Consider the following 23,554-nt stretch of genomic DNA (forward strand, 5'->3'; position numbering starts at 1 on the left):
ATGTGCACATCTGTCCAGGGCCTGCTGCACATTTCAAGTGAACATCAATGTAAGCTCAAGGAACTGCACCTCATTTTCTGATTAGGCACTCTACAGCCTTCTGGACTAAATATTGAATTCAATAATTTCAGAGCATGACTGGCCCTTATTTGATTCTGTTGTTTTTTTTTAAACCATGTGCCTGTCTACTTTTTTCATGTGTGCTTTTGGCCACAGGTGTTTGTTGTTCTGTCATTAACACTCCCTCTGCACTAATGCTTTGTATTTCATAACACCATTAGCACACTCTTTGCCTTTGTCCCATGACCTTGTCAGTTAATCTCTCCAGCCCTCTGTCCTATCACACCTTCCCTTTTTGTTCATTCTCCTCACCCCCCACCCAAACCTTGACTTGTTTAAAATCTATTGCATTGCTAACCTTTTCAGTTCTGATGAAAGGTCACAGACCTGAAACGTTAACTCTGCTTCTCTCCACAGATGCTGCTGGATCTGCAGTTTTTCCAGCACTTTTTTTTGTTATACATTTTACTGGTTGCTCACTAGTTTGTTTTTATTCAAAACTGTGCCTGTATCCTAACTTGTAGTCCCATTCACCTGTTACCCCTGTGCTCTTTGACCTACATTTGTCTCCTGATCCAGTAACACAATTTATCTTTTTTTTAAAAACTCATCGTTTTTCATATTCACTCCATAGCCTCTCCCCTTCCCTTCCCTATCACTATCACTAATCTCCAATTCTGGCCTATCGTGCACTCCTGATTTACATCACTCCATTGTTGGCAGTGATTGCCTTCTGCAGCCGAAGCCCCAGGTTCTCTAATTTCCTCCCTAAATCTTTTTTTTTTTTCCTTCACCTTTTTAAGATGCTCCTTATCTCTTTTGTGGGTCTTGGTCAAATTTTATCTCTGCTCCTGTGAAGTGTCTTGGGGATACTTTGTTAAAGGCCCTATATAAGTGAGAAGTTAATGTCAATAACTGGCTAATTGTGGGTGGAAGGGACATGCACTAGGAAGCACTGATCAGTTGAAGCATGTTGCTTCAGTTAGTGACTTTGTTTAAAACCTGTTAAATGTCAACTGGAGTTGAGATGTTCAATTCTCCAAATTTGCTTCTGTATCTAGATCACTATTGAGGTGTGAAGTCACACTATTCTGGTACGTTTGGCCACATAACTTAAAACTGAGCTTGCTCAAGTGGGAATGAAACCACATGTGCCTTTCTATAGCGCTTTTTACCACCTCTAATGTCCCAAAGCACTTTATAGCCAATGACTTACTCTTGAATTGTCACTTATGTAGGTAGTGTGAATCGGTAAATGGTGTTTGTTTTTGTGCATAATGTTCTTTTCTATCAAGGAAAACAAAACTACTTCTGTAACACTTCTGCTTTACTCTTTCCTTATCTATCTACAGTGGCTGATTTGATCTTGGCACATATTCTTTCTACAAGTAAATCAACTGCAATGTTAACACCAGTTTGGTCTGGTGTTCAGCTAAGTCATGCAACTTGAAATTTTAGCTGGACATAAGGGGAACAAGCTTGCAAAAGTAAAGTGCAATTTGATTCAAAAAAAACTTCCACAATCTTTTTAAGTCTGTGGATAATAAAGAAGTCATTGCTTTATTGTTGGACTATGGATTGGTGCTTGAAACTGCCCCTTGGGTTCTAGTCCTGCCAGATGCATCTGGTACAGTGGGTGACCTTTGGCCCCTCTGAGGTCCTTTAGTTTGTCGATCAGGTTTCCTGATTCCCACTTGCAGCTTGTACAGTTTTTAAAAGGTATTTGTTGTATTTAATGACCACGTAACCAGTTGGACTGTTGGGAAAATTGAAAGCAACAAATTGGAAGAAATCTTTCTACAACCAAAGGCTAAAAGAATATGAACACCTACATTGATCCTTATGTCAACTCAGTTGGGATAATTTCCTAACTTGCCAATTTTAAGTCAAAACAGACTAGTATTCATTCAGGCTTTTTCTTGTCAAGTTGCAATCCTACTATTTGTTTTTTCCATTGCTTTCAAAACTTTACTTGCTTTCCATGTCAGATTCCAACAGGAAAAATATCAACAGCTGGTCAAGATCCTGGCTTGTTGCGAAGTCTAAAGCCAAAGGAAAATGCATCAATGTGGCATCTACAATCACTGACTGAAGACACCTCTGCAACGTCTGTCATTCTCTCGTACAATGCAAGAGGTTGGGGTGCCTTGTTCTTGTGTAGTTCTAGTGATATTTTGAATGTATTTTAAAATGAGCAGTTTATGCCCACAAACACCTTTCCCATTACTTTATATTCTTGATGTGATCGGCTAATGAATCTTTCTCTAATTCCCACAAACTAATCTGCTTTCTGCATCACTAAGCTCTGATGTTTTGGACTTTTTAAAACTATTTTTGACCAAGGTGGGAGTAATGCACTGTTAATTCAGTCCCACTACTCCACAGGTCATGGCATATTAAAGTTTCCCACCTACTGAAAAATAGCCAAATTAAATACTTTGTCCCCCAGAATAAAACTAAGTCTTAAACAATGTGAACTCTATTGAAAGGATTATTTTCAAACTTATTCTTCCTAACCCTCATGCACACATTCAAAAAACAGTTAACTGGGGGTTGAAAAGATGTTTTCGATTACAACTGTTTTATTCCTTAAGAATAATGAAACAATTAGGTTGTAATATTCTGGTAGGATATTTATGGGTCAGTGAAGTGTCCCAGAGTCAAATAGTTGGATGCCACTTGAAGTGTCTCTAGGTGTGGTTGAACGGTCTGATAGGTAGGCATTCATGGCACTTCATCTGCAGCAGGCATAACATCTTTCAGCGTGTGTAGCAATAGGCCTACTTCAATTATGAAATAGCAGTCCAGCAATGGAAGCTTTCTTGAGATTTCAGGTTGTCTCCAAACAAGAGGCAACAGGAATCACTTGAGGCTTTTTCAGAGACTGGAGGCAATAGGAATTTGCTACCTTGAAAAATGCAGGGCTTCTTGGCAAAGCAGCCAACCTCCACAGAAGTCGTTTTTTTTTTTCTCTCTCCAGTCAGACCACGGCCACTACTGCAAAGGTAGAATTTCTGTTTACGAGAGGCGCAGGCCTTTTCAGAAGAGGTCTTTTTCTCTGGTCTACAAAAATAGGTCCCAGTCAGTTTGTTCTGCCTCTGTCCAGTTTACTGGTCTCCACAATGCAAAGGTGAAACAATCCAGTCATGTGACCTGTCATTTCCCTTGCTGTTTTGGAACAGGTGTCTCGCAGTCTGTCCAACTCAGTCCAAACATCAAGTTTCAGCATTCAATGTTCGGAATCCTTTTTCTCAGTCTTGTAAAAGCACACACAATTCTAAATTTTCAATAAAAAAAGACAAATCTTGTGATAACTTGAATACTTTGAACTGCTGGGGTCTAGTAGTGCCTGTTAATGTCTGAAATGGAGCTTTGAAGGAATAATCTGTGCATGAAGGATAGCAATATGAGCTATTAAACAGTTCCAAAAATCAGTGCAATTCTTATACATGATTGCAGATCTGTGACATCTTTAGCTTGAAAACTAGTCTTACAAATTTATAACTGACATGCACTAATTTCTTGGCTATGTTTCCCTGACTACATTCAACATCAATTTGCATTTATCTAGTACCTATTAATGTAGAAAAATGCCCCAAAATAATTGAGTCATTGTTATACAGCACAGCAACAGGCCCTTTGGCCCATCATGTCTGTGTTGTCCATCAAGCACCCATTTATACTAATCCTGCATTAAACCCATATTCCTACCACATCCCCAGCTGTCCCTATATTTCCCTACCACCTACCTATACTAGGGGCAATTTATAATGGCCAATTAACCTATCAACCAGCAAGCCTTTGGCATGTGGGAGGAAACCGGAGCACCCGGAGGAAACCCACGCAGACACGGGGAGAACTTGCAAACTCCACGCAGGCAGTACCCAGGATTGAACCCGGGTCGCTGGAGCTGTGAGGCTGCGGTGCTAACCACTGCGCCACTGTGCCGCCCATATGTAATCAGACACATGATGGATGCTGAGCTAAAGGTGATTGTTTTTTCTGTTATTAAAAAAAAAAAGTTTTCAGTTCTGAAACTGTTTCTCTCCACAGATGCTGGCAGACCTGAGTATTTCCACCACTTTCTGTCTTATTTCAGATTTCCTGCATCTGTAGTATTTTTTGCTTTTGCAATATTAGTGATGCCCAAAAGCCTGGCTTAAGCATTTTAAGTTTTTAAGGAGAGTTTCTAACCAGAGGTTGAGGGAGGAATTTCCCAAATTTCAAGCCAAAATGACTGAAGGTATGGGATTGTGGGCTAAAGGAAGTGGGAATGCAGAGAGTTGTAAAGCTGGCAAAGATTTGAGATGGGGAAGGTGAGGCCATGACTTTACCAGGATGAGAATTTTAAGTGTGTGGGACCTGATTTAAGATATGGACAGCTGGACTTTGGGTGGGTTAGTTTGTGAAGGATAGGAGGCTGGCCAGGAGAACACTGGAGTAACTGTCTGGAGCTGACCAGTATATGAAATAACTACCCCCGCTTCAATGATACAGTGGAAGTGGGTGATCATGGGATATGAGGCAAGAACCTTAGCACAGGGTCAAATAGGACAGCAAGGTTATGAACAGTCTGGTTCAAGTCCTAATGGCCAATAACTTCAGTCTTTCCGGTGTGGAGGAAATTGGTGCTCGGTCAAGATTGAATGTTGGACATGCAGTGTGATGACTGAGTGAGAGTGTAGAGGATCTGAGCAGTGAAACTGTATTGGCATCTATGCAGAAGCTGAACCCTGGTCTGTGGATGATGCCAAGGGCCAACAGTTGGATGAAAAAGGGAGTGAAAGTAGAGTACCCCCTCCCCAAGAATCTATCCATGCAAAGTGGAGAAACCATTACCAGAAATGTTCTATCAAAAGGCATTTATACACCTTTTTTTCAGGGTGGCCTGACCACAGCTAACAAAGTACTTTTGAACTGTACTCACTATTGTAAGGTAGGAAACACTGCAATCAATTTGTTCAAGATCTCAAATGACAATGTGCTAATGACCTGATCTGTCAGTTGAGGAATAGATATTGGCCAGGAAACTGAAGAGAACTGCTGTTTCTCTTTTAAAATAGTGCTGTAGGATCTTAACATCCACCTCCGAGCAGATGGGGCCTTTGTTTAACAGCTCATCTGAAAGACCTTTGATAGTGTAATACTCACTCTCTCAATGCTGTGCTGGAGTGTCAACCTGGATTTTGTGCTCTAGTCTTGAGTGGGGCTTAAACCCCGAACCTGCTGACTGAAGGAGAGAGTACTGTCAACTCTGGGGACCAAGCTTACTTGACAATGGTGGAGGGTGGTGTGTTTAACTACATCAAAAGCTACGGACAGGTATAAACGATAAGGATGCCAGTCATATGTCACTTGTAACTTTGATTTAGGATCATTTCAGTGCTTTGGCAGGGTTGGAGAGATTAAAACATGAAATGGTGGGACAGATGGGCACAGATGTGTATGGCTTACATAGACAGTGACTGGGTGGATGATTTTTTTTGGGGGGGGAAAGGGGTCACTATTTGAGAAAAAGACCGTTTGCCATGGGACTTGGAAGGGAAGCTGAGCAGCAATCTAGTTCAAATAAGTTCGAGATTAAGAGGTGAGTCTTGCAAGGGCAAAAAGGAAGTTGGAGGTGGGCTTGAGACTAGAACAGGGGGAGAACTTTGAGGGGTTTGGCTTGGTGGGAGGAGGCAGATGCAGCAGAGATACTCTAAGCTGCTTCCTGCCAAAATTGGGTCTATAATGCACAAAACTTGTAGCAGTGGTGTTGGGATACGTGTATACTGACATCCCTGATGTCTATTTACCTTTCATGGCACAGAATTGTAATGGTTTCTCTCTTTGGGAGGAAGTGATTGTTAACCAATTGGTCATATGCCCAAAGATCTGGGTCTGAGTGACCAGTTTTAAAAATTGATCATCAACAGCCACTATTTCCCTCAACTTTTATAGTTTATTCACTTTAAACTGGGGCTTGCCTATGTAAAATAGATATAACAGCATAGAAATAGGAGGAAGCCATTCAGCCCCTTGAACCTGTTTGGCCATTTAATGAGATCATGTCTATTCTGATCAAACTCCATATACCAACCTTCACTCCATAATCCCATAATTATTTTTTTGACCAAATCTATCCATCTCTGATTTTAAAATTAACAATTGATCCAGCATCAATTGCCATTTCAGGAGACTTCAAACTCCCACCCTTGTGTAGAATTCCTGAAAGGTCGGGCTCTAATCTTTTGACTCTGCCCCCAGTCCTAGACTCCAACTAGAGAAAATAAGGTAGATCAGGGAGAAACTCTGTTCCAACCCCTAGTTGATGTAATTACTATTTAATTACAAATTCAATCTATTATGTAAATTACTAAATTGCTTATTTGATAAACTGTTGATTAAGCCTAAAATGCTCCGTTATCTGGTGCAATCTTAATACTAATTTATAATATCAGGAGCTCGACATGTTTCTGGCATGCTTTCGGTTTTTTGAAATTGTTGATCAATAGTAATCCTCAAATACTCCAGTCAGACAGGACCTGTGGCAAGTGTTTCAGGTCTCTGACCTCAATTGGGTCATCAGAATAGTAATCCTTTCCCTTTCCCCAGATGCTGCCTAACTGAGTTTCTCCAGCATTTTTTGTTTTTATCGCAGATTTCCAACATCTACAGTATTTTGCATCTGTAGTAATCCAGTGATGTATAGCCCAGTGATCACTTCAAGTGGCTACATGTCTGGCAAGATGTGTCTAATGTGGATCAACCTGTTTCTGCCCATCATCCCTGTTCCCTAAAAAAAAAAGGCAGTCACATGACTAACTGAAAACCATTAGATGCTGGCAACCATCTGTCAGGAAAGACTGAACTAGCTGGGGCTCAAGTAGAAAAGTGACCTGATAAACCCTTTCATTAAAAAGAACTCTAATAAACCGTGAAGATGTTTCTACTTGACAAAAACTAGGGTTCATAAATGAGTCATTAACAAATCCAGTAGGGAAGTCGGGAGAAACCTTTCCGTGGTGAGAAAGTGGAACTCTCTCCCACAAGGAGTGGGTGAGGTGAATAGTAGAGATCCATTTAAGGGGAAGCTGGATAAGCATGAGGGAAAAAGAACATATCCTACTCTTCCTATGAAGGAGGTTGGGAGGAGATTTGTGTGGAGCATAAATACTAGCATGAGTTAGCTGAGCTGAATGACCTGTCGTTCTATGTAAGTACTTAGACCTGTACTTTTTCCTGACCTGGAGTCTCCTTGCCATCAGACACACTACCTGGGGGAATTGCATTGACCTTGGACTATAATCACTTGCTACTGTCTAGAGTCTGACCTTTTCATATTCAGGACTTCCTTTTAAATAGGTTTTATTGGATTATTTGTGTAATGCCACAAACTGTCACTTTTTTGTGATTTGGGTTCTGGACCTCCTGGCCGTTTAAACTGAAGTTTGTTCCCATTTCAAAGCTTTCAGTATTTTACTGGTGTCTTGGATTGCATTTAATAATTCTTGGCAGATTTTAAATCTATTTTCATAACTTTCCAACACTGGCTTGCGTCAGAACGTTATAGGTACAAGTCTCTCTCTGACTTGAGCCCATAATCCAGGCTTCTAAAGCTTTACAAGGTTATAATAACTGCTCTACAATCTAATGGGCAATACCTAACTGTATATAACATTGAACCTTACAAATTCAAGTGCCTTAGATTTGACCCCCCCCCCCCCCCCCCCCCCCAAAATGTATTGATGCTGTTCTTGACTGTGCAGGGATGTCAACAATACTGGTTTGTTAATACAGAAATGTCAGGTGTTAACTCTTGCACTAACTACATTCCTCTCTGGCAGATCCTGTACCAGGTGGATGCAATCTGGAGTCTGATTTGACTGATGCGAATATATACTTGCAGTACAACCTGTATGAAGCCACAATAAGTTTTGCACCAGCCAATGTTGGATATGCAAGGTACAGTAAAAAGCAACTATTCTCCATTCAGTTTTTGCTTACCTTTTTTTAAATTTGAGTTTAGGATCAATGCTGCTCTTTTGTGAAGGAACTTGCATTTATATAGTGCCTTTCATGACCTCAAGATGTCCTAAAGCACTTCAGCCAATTTGCATACAGCAACATCCCACAAACAGATGAGATGACGAATTTGATGTTGGTTGAAGGATAAACATTTGCCAGGCCACCAGGCATAACTCACCTGCTCCTCAAAATAGTGCAATAGGATCTTTTTAATCTGCCCATCAGAGAGGGGGCAGACAGGTCCTCCGTTTAATGTCTCTTCTGAAAGACAGCGCCTCTGAAGTGTGGCACTTTCTCAGTACTACACTTGTGCTCAGGTCTCGGGAGTGGGGCCTGAACCCACAACCTCCTGTCTGAGGTGAGTGTGCTACCCACTGAGTTGTGGGTGACGCCCTTTCTGTTGGTTCTGGATCCAAAAGGTGTTGGTTTTTCTTTTAAACAAAGAATCTGATTAAACCAAAACCAGTCTCTTGGTTTTAAACTCCAGTTCCTCTCTGATCCCTTGCCTGATGGTGCAAGTGTTAAAATCCAGTGCTTCCACCACTGCAAGAGGGAAACACTTAGAAGGACAGGGAGTGGAAATGAATACATTTTTTTAAAGTTTCCTTTCTCCATGAGTTGTAAAGGAAGGCATTGATGAGACTACATCTGGAGCACTGTGTACAGTATTGGTCTCCATATTTAAGGAAGGATGTAAATGCATTGGAAGCAGTTTAGAGGTTTACTAGACTATGTGGAATGTGTGGGTTGTCTTTGAGGTAAGGTTGTACAAGCTAGGTTTGTATCTGTTGGAGTTTAGATGAGAGGTGACTTGATTGTAACAAGATCCTGAGGGGTCTTGATAGGGTGGATGTGGAAAGGATGTTTCCTCTTGTAGGAGAATCTAGAACTAGGGGCCACTGTTTAAAAATAAGTTGTTGCCTATTTAAGACAGATGAGAAATTTTCTGAGGGTCGTGAGTCTTTGGAACTCTGTCCCTCAAAAGGTGGTGGAAGCTAAGCCTTTGAATATTTTTAAGGCTGAAGTAGATAGATTCTTGATAACCTTTCATCCCCTTTCTTATCGGGTAAACAGGAATGTGGAGTTGCAGTTGCAATCAGATCCGCCATGATGATGATTAGTGGAGTGGGGCCGAGTGGCCCACTCATTTTTCATACTCTCATATTAAATAAGAGACCTACGGGCCTGGGGCTCATGATTGACGAGTTTAAATTGTGATCTGAACACCAGGAAACTAGCTTTCTCAACCTTGAATATTTTCAGATAATTAAGGAGCATTGTGAGTGAGAGCAAATATTATACCAGTGTTTAAATATTGATGGAAATGTGGGTGGCAGCAAGGTCCGATGTTCTGAAATGATTCATCTCTTGGGAATGCAACTTTCATTATTTCCTAGGCTTCAACACTAATCCTGGAGGTGTAAAAAGTTTTATTTTTAAAGAAACACTTGGCACTCCAGATGACTTTATTGAATGTTTCAGTTTACCTGTAGCCAGCTTCCCTAGTGACTTGCAGCATGGGCTCAGAATAGCTCCTTGGTATGTGTTAATGAACTTTGGTATTGCCATTGGCCTCACCTCCTGGAGGTTATCAAGAGGATAAGATGGCTTTGATCCAAGCAGTGGTAACTGTAACCTTCTGGAATTGTGTTGTTCATACTACAATGGGCTTAACCTGTGATGTCTTTTGCAGTTAAATAGCCAGCTGAGGTTTGGAAAGGGACAATGTATGTGTAGAGGCTGGTAGGGGTATACTTGAGGCTATGGCAGGCTTGCAATGAAAGCCAGCAGAGTTGAGAATTTGCCAATCTTGAAGCTGTTTATCATCAACCATCTCTGGACCAGTCTCTGACTTTTTTTGAAATCATCTGATCAGATTATCCACTGAACATTCAGCTGTGGCACAGCGAATGCATCTCCCTTAAGCCAGAAGGTTGAGTTCAAATCTCAAGACTTGAGTACAAAATCCATGCTGAAGTACCCAGTGCAATACTGAGGGAGTGCTGCATTCAGAGGTGCTGTTTTTTGGATGAGATATTAAACCGGAGGTCCTGTCCACTCCTGCAGGTGGATACAAAAGGTCCAAGGTACTATTGAGCAGGGGGAGTTCTCTCCTGGTTTCTTGACCAATATTTATCCCTCAACCAACATCACTTTTATATAAACAAAAAAAAAAAAAACTGGTCATTCCCACGTGTCTGCTTGTGGGACATTGCTGTGTGCTATTGGCTGCTGCTTCCTATATTACGATAGTGTCTATACTTCAAAGGTACACAATTGTAAACTGCTTGGGATGTGAAAGGTGCTATATAAATGCAAATGTCTTACTCCAGCCTTCATTTAGTAATGTTTGGGATTACCCTTTGATCCCTCATGCTGACACTGAACTTCAAGGCAAAGAAAACTGCTTCACTCTACTGCCAGAGGAAGTCTCCACTGTCCAAACATACCCTGATCCCACCTTCCCTCAATGGCAATCGCTGTCTATATTGGTGGAAACATAACTTCAAACAGGCTGTAATTGGCTTGTTATCTTGTGTTCATGGAATGTGAGCATCACTGGCAAAACTACCATTTATTGCCCAACCCTAATTGTCTGAAGGTGGCATTGTGCTGCCTTCTTGAACTGCTGCAGTCCAAATATCCACAGTGCTGTTAGGAAGGGAGTTCCAGGATTTTGACCCAGTGACAAGTGAAGGAACGGCGATATAGTTCCAAGTCTGGATGGTGTGTGACTTGGAGGGAAACTTGCAGGTGGTGTTGCCATGTGTCTGCTGCCTATATCCTCCTAAGTGGTAGAGGTTGAGAGTTTGGAAGGTGCTGTTGAAGGAGGTGTTGAGTTAGTTTAGTTTAGAGATACAGCACTGAAACAGGCCCTTCGGCCCACTGAGTCTGTGCCGACCATCAACCACCCATCTATACTAATCCTACACTAATCCCATATTCCTACCACATCCCCACCTGTCCCTATATTTCCCTACCTATACTAGGGGCAATTTATAATGGCCAATTAACCTAGCAACCTGCAAGTCTTTGGCATATGGGAGGAAACCGGAGCACCCGGAGGAAACCCACGCAGACACAGGGAGAACTTGCAAACTCCACACAGGCAGTACCCAGAATTGAACCCGGGTCGCTGGAGCTGAGAGGCTGCGGTGCTACCCACTGCGCCACTGTGCTGCCCTTTTGCTGCAGTGCATCTTGTATATGGTACACACTGTAGCTACTATGTGCCAGTGGTGGAGGGAGTGAATGTTTGTAGATGGGCTGCTAATCAAGTGGGCTGCTTTGTCCTGGATGGTGTCTAGCTTCTTGAGTGTTGGAGCTGGACCCATCCAGGCAAGTGGTGAGTATTCCATCACACACCTACATCTACAAGGTGAAGTTAGGACAGGCTTTGTGCAGTCAGAAGGTGTTACTGGCCAACAATTCCCAGCCTCTGACCTCCTTCCAGCCACAGTTTATAAGGCTAGTCCAGTGAACTTTCTGGTCAGTGGTGACCCCAGGTTGATTTTTGATTAGCACATTGCCATGTAACTTTCATCATGGAGTGCAATGAAAACTGAATTCAAATACCAAAGTCATTGTCTATCTGGTTAATTTCGATCTCAAACTGGCTTCCCTGTTCTGTCATTTATCAGTTACTCCCAAATGTATCTTTAAAGATGAATGGAAGAGTAGTAAAGACATTGTGGCCTAATCCTGGTCTTAAATAATTTGTAACTCTTAGCTTAAGTAAATACAGGAATATCACATCAAACAAAACCTGGCTCTGCAACTTGTTGCAAATGACAACTGGTGGGTCAATGGCCTAATGTTGTATTGTCTGGAGTGGATCCTCATTTAGCCTGAAGTTTTGTGCTTCAGAGCAGTGACCCACATTTTTTTAAATGAGACAATAAAATGGTTGAAGTTTTTTGGATTGGAGGCAAGGCAATGAATTCAGTGGCTGTCTTTGTATTGCAGGGAAACAGTTCCACCCTCATGTGACTTTGATGCTGGTGAACAGCCCAGATGGCGACTTAGATATGACATCTATCAGTATTTTTTACCGGAGAGTGACCTGACTGAAAAGGTCCTCTTTGTCTCTCTCCAGAAGATGGCTGAGGTACAGCAAGTGGAAGCAAATGGAATCAAGGTATGAAAAGTGTAACTTGTGTCTTTCCCTCCCCTCCCTTTTGTGAAGTGAATGGATTTTTGTCACTGATATTGAAGATTTGGTGAATAATTCAACAGTTTTGGTGTGTATTTGGATGATTTAGCATGTGTAACCATTGACCTGCCTATGGACCAGCCCAAGGTTTATAATTCTCTGGATAGAAAGTTCATGAACTTTTGGTACAAAATACATATTGGATGTTTATGAAGTTGACTTGGTGTATCCTGCACAGATTTCTCCAGCAGCCTTTCAACCATAGGAGCAAGGACATAACTTTCGTGATCCAATTTTAAACTGAGATTTTAAAAACTGATGTATGTAGAATTTATAGTTCATAAACTGGCCATTTAGCCCAACAGGTCTATGCTAGTACTTATACTGCAAGGTTCCTCCTACCCTACTTCATCTAACCCCCCCATCAGGATATCATTCTATTCCATAAGGTTGTATATATTGCTTTGGATTCTAGTTTTGGATTCTCCCACAAGTGGGGACATTAGGATGTACAGTAGGAATGATCCAAATTACTGATTTTGGGATAGTCCAAAGACCGATTTTAAAGCCTGTAATTCTCCAGAGGGAGTTTCCAAACATTTTGGTACCAAATGACTGACTAATGCTTTGCTTTAAAAGCATGCACAAACTTGTCTGGTCACCATCTTCCCCATCTCCAACCTTGCGCGCGCACAAAACTTCAGGCTTGTAATTCTGATCAGAGTGGAGTTACTGTGTCGGGATTGGCATGCCTGAGGGTGGGAGTGAGGCTTGTCAATGTTCACTGTGGGGGGGTGGGAAAATGTTGTGGGAGGAAGGCCAATGTAATTTTTCTTTTGCTGAGTCAGTCTGTCCCATGACTCCCAATGTTAGCATCACATTGAAAGGCTTGTTTCTGTACAGGATGCATGAGGAAAAACTGCCCAGTAATCCCTGCCCCATTTCTCATGACTCAAATCTGCTATCTTGCACCCACTTCATCCTTCACTTCCTTGAAATTAAAGGATCCTTTGTATATCTAACAGAACTCATGGCTTCCCAGGGCCTCAAGTCCAATTCCGTTTCTAAAACTTACAGTAAGTTTTCATCCACAGCTACCCTGTTGTGGAAAGAAATAACCAGATGAATAGTCCCAGAATTAGGGTTAGACCCACCCTAGAGTACTACCAGTCCAGCCAAGCTAACTGAATTTTAGAATAATTTGGGCAGTTTAATAGAGTAAAAACAAATGTATTTTTTCTGAATATTTTAAGTGCTTTTAAATTGAGTTTTTTTTTAAAATTGAGTTAACCATCTGCTTTACTCAACAGTTGAAGTTTTTGTGTAGGAGAGTCTTATCTTCCTGATGGGGAAATGAGGTTTACTTGTGGTTGGAGTCTGTACTGTGACCTATTTTAACAGAATTCTATTTTGTTTTCAGCTTTTCAGCCTGGGTGCACAAGATAAGGCCAGTGTAGCTGTATCCTCCATACCTGGTCAAGGGGTGATTTATAATGTTATTGTTAAGGATCCAGAGAGGAACACATCAGCAGCTTATACTCCTGCTCATACATATGGCTGTAGCTTCACTGACAAACTGGACAATTGCTACACACCCAGTAAGTATCCGATTCTTTACCTCCCCAAAATTGGTTTGAACAGCTTTTCAATGTTCAATTGAATCTCTAGCTGGCTGTAACCAACTATCTCTCTCTAGTTGAGAGAGAAGATGATCTAGATTCCTGTCCTCTCCTTTCCCACTTTTCCTTCTTGCTGGAGTTCTGAAAGGCTTGTACGTATAGAATCCCTTTCAGCACCCCTTGTCCTGAAGTACTTTTTTGAACTGTACTTTGTGTTGCAATGTAGGAAATGTTGCAGCCAATTTTCATACAACAAGGTCCTAAACTACACTCTTCCTTTTCATCCCTGTCCTCTGCCCCCTTTCCTTTTCTTGTTTGTGGATACTGGTCTCCCTGCAGACTAGCTCAGTTTAGGGATCTCAACAGCTGCTTTGCCTGTTAACTTCCTGTAAGCATTTCTGGGCTGGCATCTTTCCACATTGAGGTGAAGTGAGCTGAGCTTCAAAAACCCTTTCGGCTTGAAAAGGATGAAATCTACAAGATAATTTGCACCTTGTTGATATGCACTTTTACTCACTGAACATCTGAGTGGTGAATTGTATTGATAGTGGTCCTGGGAATTGGTTTTACCCAGTTTAAAACATGGGCAGTTCAAGTGAACCACACACTGAAAATAAAATCCATGTGAATATTGACATTTTCAGGAGTCCCATGTCCTAATTTCCAAAAACGTTCCATGTTCTTAAAACCCTGTCCATGGCCCTTGTTTGCTTAAGGTTTTGCCAGTGTTAATGCTGTAGTTATTGATACTATGGCATGTTTGTAGAGATTATGGGTTTGGAAGGTGCCTTGCTGAGTTACTGGATGGTACAGTGGCCACTGCCAGTGTTGGAGGAAGTTAATGGTTGGGTTGCCGATCAACCTCTTTAGCTTGTCCTACCATTCATCTGCCTGTGCTCCATCAATCCCTAATATCCTTGCCTAACAACCTAGCATATACTTTCATAATTAAGCCAAGATGAAACTTGCAACTTTTTAAACAGAGTCTTACTGAAACATGCAGATTACAGTGTTGATTCAACTCAGGATTTGGATTGCAAACTACTAGTTAATATAGCAAGTTGATCAACACTTGAATAACTCCAGAGCTAATCTGTAGTTTTAAAATGTGTCCAGTATGCTGTCTGATCTGTTACGGTTCAGTGCTCAACATAACCATTCTTTTTTTGATTTGATGTGTGATTTGTCTTGCACTGAGCAGCAGCTTGGAAATCAGACAATTTCATTTGCCAGAAGGGCCATTGGTGGACTAAGTGGTAAGATAACTGTTCTGTTTTTGGTTTGTTTCTGCGAAGGTTTTAAGTGTTCAGCTTTGTTCTACCTGCCAGCACTGCCTCTTGAGGTTGAAGGTCCTGATATTTGAGTATTGTACTAGACTAACTCTCAGTGCTGAATTACAAAGAAATGCAAGTAAAAATATTTGCCTGTCCTGTTGGTTCGGTTGAATGTTTGATACTGTGGTGTTTGAAAAGCGCTGAGTTCTTGGTGCCTTGATGAATGTTCTCGATCAATGTTCCCAAAACTAATAATCTGCTCATTGATTCCTTGCTGTTTGTGGGACATTATATGCAAAATGACCACTATATATATTTACTTGTTTGTGGGATGAGTATTGCTGGCAAGATCAGCATTTATTGCCCTCGAGCAGTTGGTGAACTGCCTTTTTGAACTTAGTCTGTCAGGTGTAGGTACACCCAGTGCTGTTGAGTAGGGAGTTCCAGGATTTTGACCAGTTAGGAAGGAATGGCAATAGACCTCCAAGTCAAGATGGTGTGTGGCTTGGAGGGAATTTTTTTTTAATTTGCTCATGGGATGTGCCTATCCCTAACTGCTCTTGAAGGTGCTAGTGAACTGCCTTAAACCACTGCAGTCCATGTGGGGTAGGTACACTTAGTGCTATCAACCTTGTAGCAGTTTGATGCAACTGAGTGGCTTTCTAGGGCATGTAAGAGTCAACCACATTTCTGTGGGTCTTGAATCACATGTAGGCCAGACCAGGTAAGGACAGCAGATTTCTTTCCCTAAAGTACATTAGTAAACCAGATGGGTTTTTACAACAATTGACAATGGTTTCATGGTTGCCATTAGACAAGCTTTTAATTCCAGATTTATTAATTGAATTCAAATTCCACCAACTGCTGTGGTGGGATTTTAACCCATGTCCCCAGAGCAATACCCTGGGACTCTGCATTACTAGTCCAGTGACAATACCATGATGCCACTGCCTTCCCAACATGCAGGTGGTATTCCCATGCATCTGCTGCCCTTGCTGTTCTAGGTGGTAGAGGTTGTGTTTGGAAGGTGCTGTTGAAGGAGCCTTGGTGTTACTGCTACTGTGCATTTGTGGTGAAGGGAGTGAATGATGATGGATGGGGTGCCAATCAAATGGGCTGCTTTGTCCAGGATGGTGTTGAGCTTGAGTGTTGTTGTAGCTGCACCCGTCCAGGCAAGTGGAAGGTATTGCATCACACTCCTGACTTGTGCCTTGTAGATGATGGTTAGGCTTTAGGGAGTCAGGTGAGTTACTCACTACAGAATTCCCAGCCCTAACCTGCTGTTGTAACCACTATTTTTTATATGGCTTCTCCAGTTCAGTTTCTGGTCAATGGTAGCCCCTAGGATTCAGTGATGTCCACCTGTAGTAATTTGAATCAAATTGCCTTGTCATGAAGTCACCAGTGCTCACCAGAAGGTAACTTGCATCAAATCAGCTGCTGACTAAATTTTATATTTCCAATTGGGGGGGAAAAGTAGCCACAAAAGATGTGATCATCCCTGGAAATGATTTGATTTATTGACTAAATATATTTTGTGGAATTGAATCACTCTTGGCACAGTTCGATTCCCCTTGTTATGGTCTGCAGATGAGGCTCATTAGATTGTCAGTTTTGAAGATTGCTTCATTTTCCAATGCTCCGTAGTGCTAGATTCTTTTAACTGCTATGAAACTTTTCCAAAAAATGGAAGTGCTTTACATGGTGTAATGGTTCAAAGGCTCCTTCAGCATTGTAGCAGAGGCTGGCTGGCCACAGATTATATTACTGCACATAAGACTGATTCCTTGGTCCTGCTCCCTATTTAAACTCTACCCCAAGGAACAAGACTTGTACTGCTGCCAGTAGGGTTATGATTCCAGTTAATTACAATCTGTGCATTTAGCATTAGTGGAATATTAAATTTGCAAATGCACAAGCTCTACAAAATAGAAATTTAAATAAGTCAATTATAATAGCCAAAAATGTTAAGGGACCTAGTAGGTATCTTGCGTTCTTTCACCATTTGTTAGCTTCAGTTAGCATGGTGGAGTCTGGAAGGTTCTCCTGGAAGTCCAGTGTGAAATGAGCAGCTGTTGGTGGTTGGCTGGTGTCTGCCAGGTCAGTAAGAACTGTTAATTGGCACATATCTTGCTATCGCATATCTGAAACTGTTGAGCTTGCACTAGAGATGGTGTGGCAATTCTAAACTGGACAGTATGGGGGAAGCTCAACGAGAGCTTGCATTTATATAGTGCCTTTCAACATGTCCCATGATGCTTCACAGAAGCATTGTCAAATATTAGTCACCTGTGCTAATATCCTTTTTGTAGATCAATGTCTAACAGCTTGGGTCAGAGGTAGGTTTTAAGGAGGGAGAGATTTAGGGAATGAATGCCAGAGCTTGGGGCATAGACAGCTGAAGGCATGGCCACCAATGGCAGAGCAATTAAAATCTGATGTGTAAGAATCCAGAATTGGAGAATACAGATGAGGATTGTAGAATGTTGGGGGAAGGGCAAAGCCATGGAGTGATTTGTCGGCAAATTGAGAATTTTAAAATGAATAAGGGGCTTCTGGTCCAGCATATGTAGCTGAGTTTGGGGTGAATAGGAATTGGTGCAATTAGGATACAGGCAGCAGATTTTTAAATGAGCTCCAGTTTATGTAGTGTGAAAAATGGGAGGCCCGCCAGGAGAGTTGGAATGGTTGGGTATGGAGGTAATAAAGACATGATTGAGGGTTTTGCCATGCGATGGACTCGACCCTGTTCAGTTCACTCTGGTTAGTAGCAGCATCCAGTTTGGTTTGAACTGGAGACCAGGTGCCTCATCTATCTGAGGCTGGCATTATAACCAACGAGTGGTTAGCATGGGGCGGAGAGTGCTGCTGTGTGTTAATCCTCATTAGGATTTTTGGTTTTTTTTTTCAGAAAGAATTTCAACAAGAATATTTTTTGTTTCTGTCGGGCTCGTTGGATTATTTATTTGCTTCTTTGGGCATAGATACCTAAAAACAGGTGAGTTTTCATTCTGTAAAAAGTGGAGTCCATTCCAGTGGTTCTGTAAGGGTTGACACGTGCAGTACTGTTACTATAAAAGTTTGCTGATTGAAGTTATGATGCAAACATTCTCCTGTAGAAGCAAATGAGGTAACTAATCTAGAGTGCCCTTCACTTCTAGTTTTATTTTACTCATAGTAATCAGTTTTGGGCACTGCATCCTGGGAAGGAGATATTGGTCTTGAAGGAGGTGCAGTGCAGATTCATCAATGACACTGGGGCTAAAAGAACTGGTGGCATAGATGAGGCTTGTATTCCCTGAATATAAAAGATTAACAAGGTGATCTAACTGAAATGTTTGATTTAAAGCAGTTGATTAAGTAGAGAGAAATTGTTTCATCTGGTGGGGCATAGCTTTAAAATTAGAGCTCGACCCTTCAAGGATGATGTCAGCAAACACTTCTGTCATGGAAATCTGGAATTCTATCCCCCAGAAAGCTGTTAACACTCTTGTGTTTGTTCCTGTATGGGGGCAGGATAGGAGAAGGTTACATTCCACACAAACCACTATACATGGCTATTTCTCTCCTGCAAATACGAATTCTACCAACTGCAAGACCATAAACTTTAAACAGATTAAATGCAGATTTATTTTTTTAGAGCATTGTATACAAGTCACATTACCAACTTTTCACCAGACAATATTGAGCAGAAAAGGCACTGTTCACAACAGGCAGCAGTGACCATAATCTTGGGTCTCTTGGTAAATACCTTTTTTGTGTATTGCAGAATTGTTCTTCATAGGATTCATTTTCCTGGGATTTCTGTTCTTCATTCTGATTGTACGAACAACAGTGCTGGATTATGATGGTAAGTGGGTTGGTAAATGAGTGGACTTCTGTTTTGCCTGCAACACGGCTGGTTTATACAAAACTGAATATGGATGGGCAAACCACACTTTTGGTAGGTGGAAGATAATATAAACTAAATGGTACAGCTCTAAAGAGGATACAGGAACAGAGCTAGATGTATTTACACAAACCTTTGAAAGTGGCAGGACCAGTTGAAAGGCTTTTTTTTTTTTTAAAAGAGCATACAATTCTTCCTTTTTTTTTTATTAAAGTAAAAAAGTAAGTTGTTGCCAAACCTTTATGAAACTGGTTAGACCTCAGCTGGAGTATTGTCTCCAATTTTGGATACCACACGTTGGGAAGCCTTAGAGGGCGCAGAAGAGATTTACTAGAATGGTACCAGGATGAGGGACTTGAGTTATGTGGAGAAACTGGGGTTATTCTTAGAGCAGAGAAGGTTGAGATTATGAAGGATTTTGATGAGAGTAAATAAGGGGAAACTTTTTCCACTAACAGAAGGGTCATTAACCAGAGGACACAAGCTTAAGGTGGTTGACAAAAGGAATCAGAGGTGAGGTGGAGAAACATTTTTGTTTTATACCATGAGTTCTGATCTGGGATGCACTGACTGAATGGGCAGTGGAAGCAGATTCAATAGTAACTTTCAAAAGAGAATGGGATAAATACTTGAAGGGGATTTACAAAAAAAAGACAGGGCTCTGAGTGGGCAAGCTGGATTAATGGCTAGCTCTAAGAGCTGGCACAATGGGCCGAATGGCCACCTTTTGAAGACCCAATCTTCAAAATGTTTTAATGGTGGTATCTCTAAAGTGCACATAAGTTAGTTGAAAAGCTTTTCAACCTGTTGTGCAGTAGTTTAAAGTGGCTGCAAGCTAAAATGAAACCTTGTGTTCAATGTTGGTCATTTATGGCACAGAAGGAGACCATAGTCCATGCAGCAATCCAGTAACCCAATCAGTCCCACTTTTCTACCCCGCACACCCCCACCCCCAAAAGAAACACAATCCCTGTAGCCTGAAGAACAGCTAGTTAATCTGGGGTGAGTTGGTGGTTTTATTTGAAGCTGACATTCAGTTTATGCCGGCAGATTTTGATTTTCAAACCGGATCAGGCTGCATTTGCTGTCTGGCTGGAACACAATTTAGAAATGCTTGAATGGTCTTTGTGGGCCACTTTGCCTATATGGATTCCTGTCTGAAGAATTAAATTGCCAAATTGAAGGAATTTGTATTTCTGTAAAACTTTCCATTGTACTTCCTGGCCCCTTCATTTCTCAAATTCAGACAATGTGGGAGAAATCTTTCAGCCCCTTGAGCCTGCTGTCCCATTCAATTAGATCATGGCTGATCTTTATCTTAATCCAATTTACCCGATTTAAAAATGCACATTAGTGTTCAAAAGAGCATGAGTGATTCATTTTGTTTTGTCCTTTTTTTATATCTAAGACTCCTTGATCTCGTCCATGAGGAAACTTGAGCTTGCCTGTTTCATTGTAGCCTTGTATGAAGAGGGTGCTGTAATTTGCAGAATTCTGTCTTGCAGAGAGCAAAAACCTTTTTTTTTGAGTGCATCAGTCTAGAATGGGTTCCTGAAGTTAAACTGAAGCCCAAACTATTTACTTCCCCCAACTTCTTCCCTGCAGCCTCCCACCCCACCCCCCCCAAACAAAAACATCATTTGAACCTGATGTTTTATTTCACAATAAAAACACTGTTAACAGCTGCATAATTAGCTAAGTTATGAAATTGGTGTGTAGTCTTCTAAGGACCCTTTTTTCTTGTCTCCTCAGTGGTTTTGAGTCTAGTGGCAATCGTGGGCTGTGTTGGTGGCAGCTTGCTCGTGATCTGCTGGTGGCGATTTGGCACTGTTGCATTCTGCATGCTAATTGTTGGGCTGGTGCTGGGATTTTTGTTGTCCTCTTTGATCATCTTCACACCATTGGGTGAGTAATTGAATCATCTAGTAACCAGTCCACAAAAGCTTGATCTTCATTTGATTCAAAATTTGATGTTGGATCTTGCTAAACATTTTGAAGTGCAAATTTGGAAAATCTTTTTTGCTTCTGACTTCTATATTAAAATTTACATTAATATTGGAACTTCCACAGCAGTTTTCATTAAAATATATAATTTATTCACTGGGGCTTGATGCTGATTTTTTTTTTGTCTTTCAGGAAACCTTAAAGTCTTCAATGATGATGTTGTTTTCTGGGTGTCATTTACAAGTGTGACTTTACTTGTACCTCTGATATTTTTCAGCTGTCCAAGAGCAGTGAGTTCCCCATGTTCTACTAGGCAGTGACTTTAGCATCCCATGTTGACTTAACAATGCCCAGTTTTGTTAAAAGAAAATTTACCAATTATGGCCAACAAACTTGAGTTGCAACTTTCATTAAGTGGGAGGGAGGGTGAAGAGAAGTAGTTATAAAGTCTTCAGTTTCTCCTGATTTTATAGACTAAATAACAGATCAATGGTCTCTGACCTGCTGACCAATGTTCTGTCTGGTGTCTCAAAGTGGCTATTCTGAAATACTTGAATCTTGGCAAGATATCATAAAGACATTCTCTCCCCTATTCCCTCTCCTTCTCTTCCCTTTTTCTCCTCCTCTCTTTCTCCCCCCCCCCCCCCCCACCACCACCCACAACCCCTGGCCCAGAGTTGTCAGTCTACAACAGACCCAGACATGAGGTGAAAAAAACTCCAGTGCTGGAGAGCTTTGGGAACCATAGGTCCAAAGTTACCTGTTCCTCCCAAACATGCTACACTTTCCACACATGGTCTCAAATTGTTCATACAATACCCCAGTAGATTTTCTAAAGGAATTGTACCAGCATGTGTTGTCATATCACATTGGTGGAAATTAAGTTTTTAAATGCTTTGCACATTTTGGTGTTTAATTGTCTTTTCCTGTTTTTTTTAGTTGAATATAACGACCTGTGGATTTGTTGGTTCTTACGCAGTGATTCTAGCAGTCCATAACTTTGTGTACACCAGCCTCGCCTACATCACACTAAATATTCTCAAACGAGCACTCAACGACAACCTCAACACTGCCTACACTAATGTTCCCTTCCAAATGAATGGTAAGTCCACAAAAACATTATGGAGATCCTACTTACATGGAGAACTGCTGTTGTAAGGTCATACAGTTGCAAAAACCTTTTTTACCGGTTGGTCACATTCTGATGGAACAGAAGAATTACCAAGGTCTGTCCAGTTTGTTGTCTATATATCTTGGTAGTCTTGTGATTTGGCTTTTCAGTCTGTTCTGAATACTGTAATTTCCTACTGGTGCCCCAGTGAATAAATAGCATTTATGTTTAAGTTCCATTTTATATAACATTTTTAAACTTGATGCAAAAAACATTCCAAGGAGCTTGAGAGGGTAAGAAACAGTGGATTTTGAGCTTTTGTTTCAGTTGGAGCAGGTAACAAAGCTTGGTTGAAGCAATAGGCTTTGAGAAGGCTTATAAAGGTGTGATCATGGTATATTTGGGGGGAGGGATTCAGAAGGGAGTTTGTTGGGCTAAGGTGGATGAAGACTTGACCATCAAAAGTAAGGGTGGGTGGGGGTTGGAAAGTGCAGAGAAGTTTTAGGCCAGCAATCCAATATACTTCTGGTGGTAATTCAATCAATGCGTAGCACTGAGTCAGAAGGTTGTGATCAAGTCCCACTGTAGAGACCTGAACATATAACCTGGGCTGACACTGCAATATAGTACTGGGGAGTGCTATATTGGTGCCGTCTTACAGATATGAAATCAAGACCCCATCTGCCCTTGGATGGACATGCGAGGAGGCTCTGGTGCTTGGGTACAAACTAGACACATTCCCAGGAGTTCTGAGTACAATCTTCATTGGCCTCCTTGTCTCGAGAGACAATGGGTAAGCACCTAGAGGTGGTCATACCATTTCCAAAGCAAGTATATCCTTCCTTTTAAATATGGAGACCAAAACTGCACACAGCACTCCTGGTGTGTCTTAATAAAAGCAGATACAATTGTAGCAAGGTGGCTTTGGAAAGATAAGTGAGACTAGGTTCCCAGATGTAAGATTTCCTTTAATAAAGGAAATGTACATTATTGGTAGGCTTGAGGGACAGTTGAGTATGAATCTCTTTTGGGGGGGAAAGGGGTAGGAAGAGAATAGGATTTAAATGGAGGCTTTGATAGAAGGATTATTAAAATTAAATTTGGTGGCAGTCCAATTTTGGGCTTCCAGAAAGGATGTTGAGAATAATAGCAATTGGCATTTTCTTTAATTTTGCTCCTTTTTTATTTAAAAAAAAAATTGAAAACTTGGGGCAGGAGAATGAGAAATCCTTGGGAGTAGCACAGGTGTGAAGGGTTGAATGACTACCTGAATGAAACAACTGGTTTTCCTCGTTGATGGTGCTGTGGAACCTGAGGTGAGCCACCCTCTGACAAGAGTGTGGGTTTATAATAAAAACAAGAAATGCTGGAACCACTCAGCAGGTCTGGCAGCATCTGTGAAAAGAGAAGCAGAGTTAACGTTTCGGGTCAGTGACCCTTCTTTGGAACTGACAAATATTAGAAAAGTCAAAGATTATAAGCAAGTGAGGTGGGGGT

The 23,554-nt window shown here is 41.3% G+C and overlaps 1 protein-coding gene across 1 annotated transcript in view; it reads left to right on the forward strand.

The window, feature by feature from the left end:
• Window positions 1-23,554, forward strand: part of tm7sf3 (transmembrane 7 superfamily member 3) — a 43,246-nt gene that overhangs the window by 15,823 nt on the left and 3,869 nt on the right. The window contains exons 3-11 of the mRNA XM_068050168.1: window positions 2,049-2,196; window positions 7,887-8,004; window positions 12,034-12,205; window positions 13,641-13,818; window positions 18,025-18,111; window positions 18,883-18,963; window positions 20,755-20,907; window positions 21,139-21,236; window positions 21,886-22,048. Of these exons, the coding sequence (XP_067906269.1) occupies window positions 2,049-2,196; window positions 7,887-8,004; window positions 12,034-12,205; window positions 13,641-13,818; window positions 18,025-18,111; window positions 18,883-18,963; window positions 20,755-20,907; window positions 21,139-21,236; window positions 21,886-22,048 (1,198 nt within the window). The remainder of the gene's footprint in view (window positions 1-2,048; window positions 2,197-7,886; window positions 8,005-12,033; window positions 12,206-13,640; window positions 13,819-18,024; window positions 18,112-18,882; window positions 18,964-20,754; window positions 20,908-21,138; window positions 21,237-21,885; window positions 22,049-23,554) is intronic.

Source organism: Heterodontus francisci, chromosome 18 (assembly GCF_036365525.1).
Source record: "Heterodontus francisci isolate sHetFra1 chromosome 18, sHetFra1.hap1, whole genome shotgun sequence".
NCBI classification, from domain to species: domain Eukaryota; kingdom Metazoa; phylum Chordata; class Chondrichthyes; order Heterodontiformes; family Heterodontidae; genus Heterodontus; species Heterodontus francisci.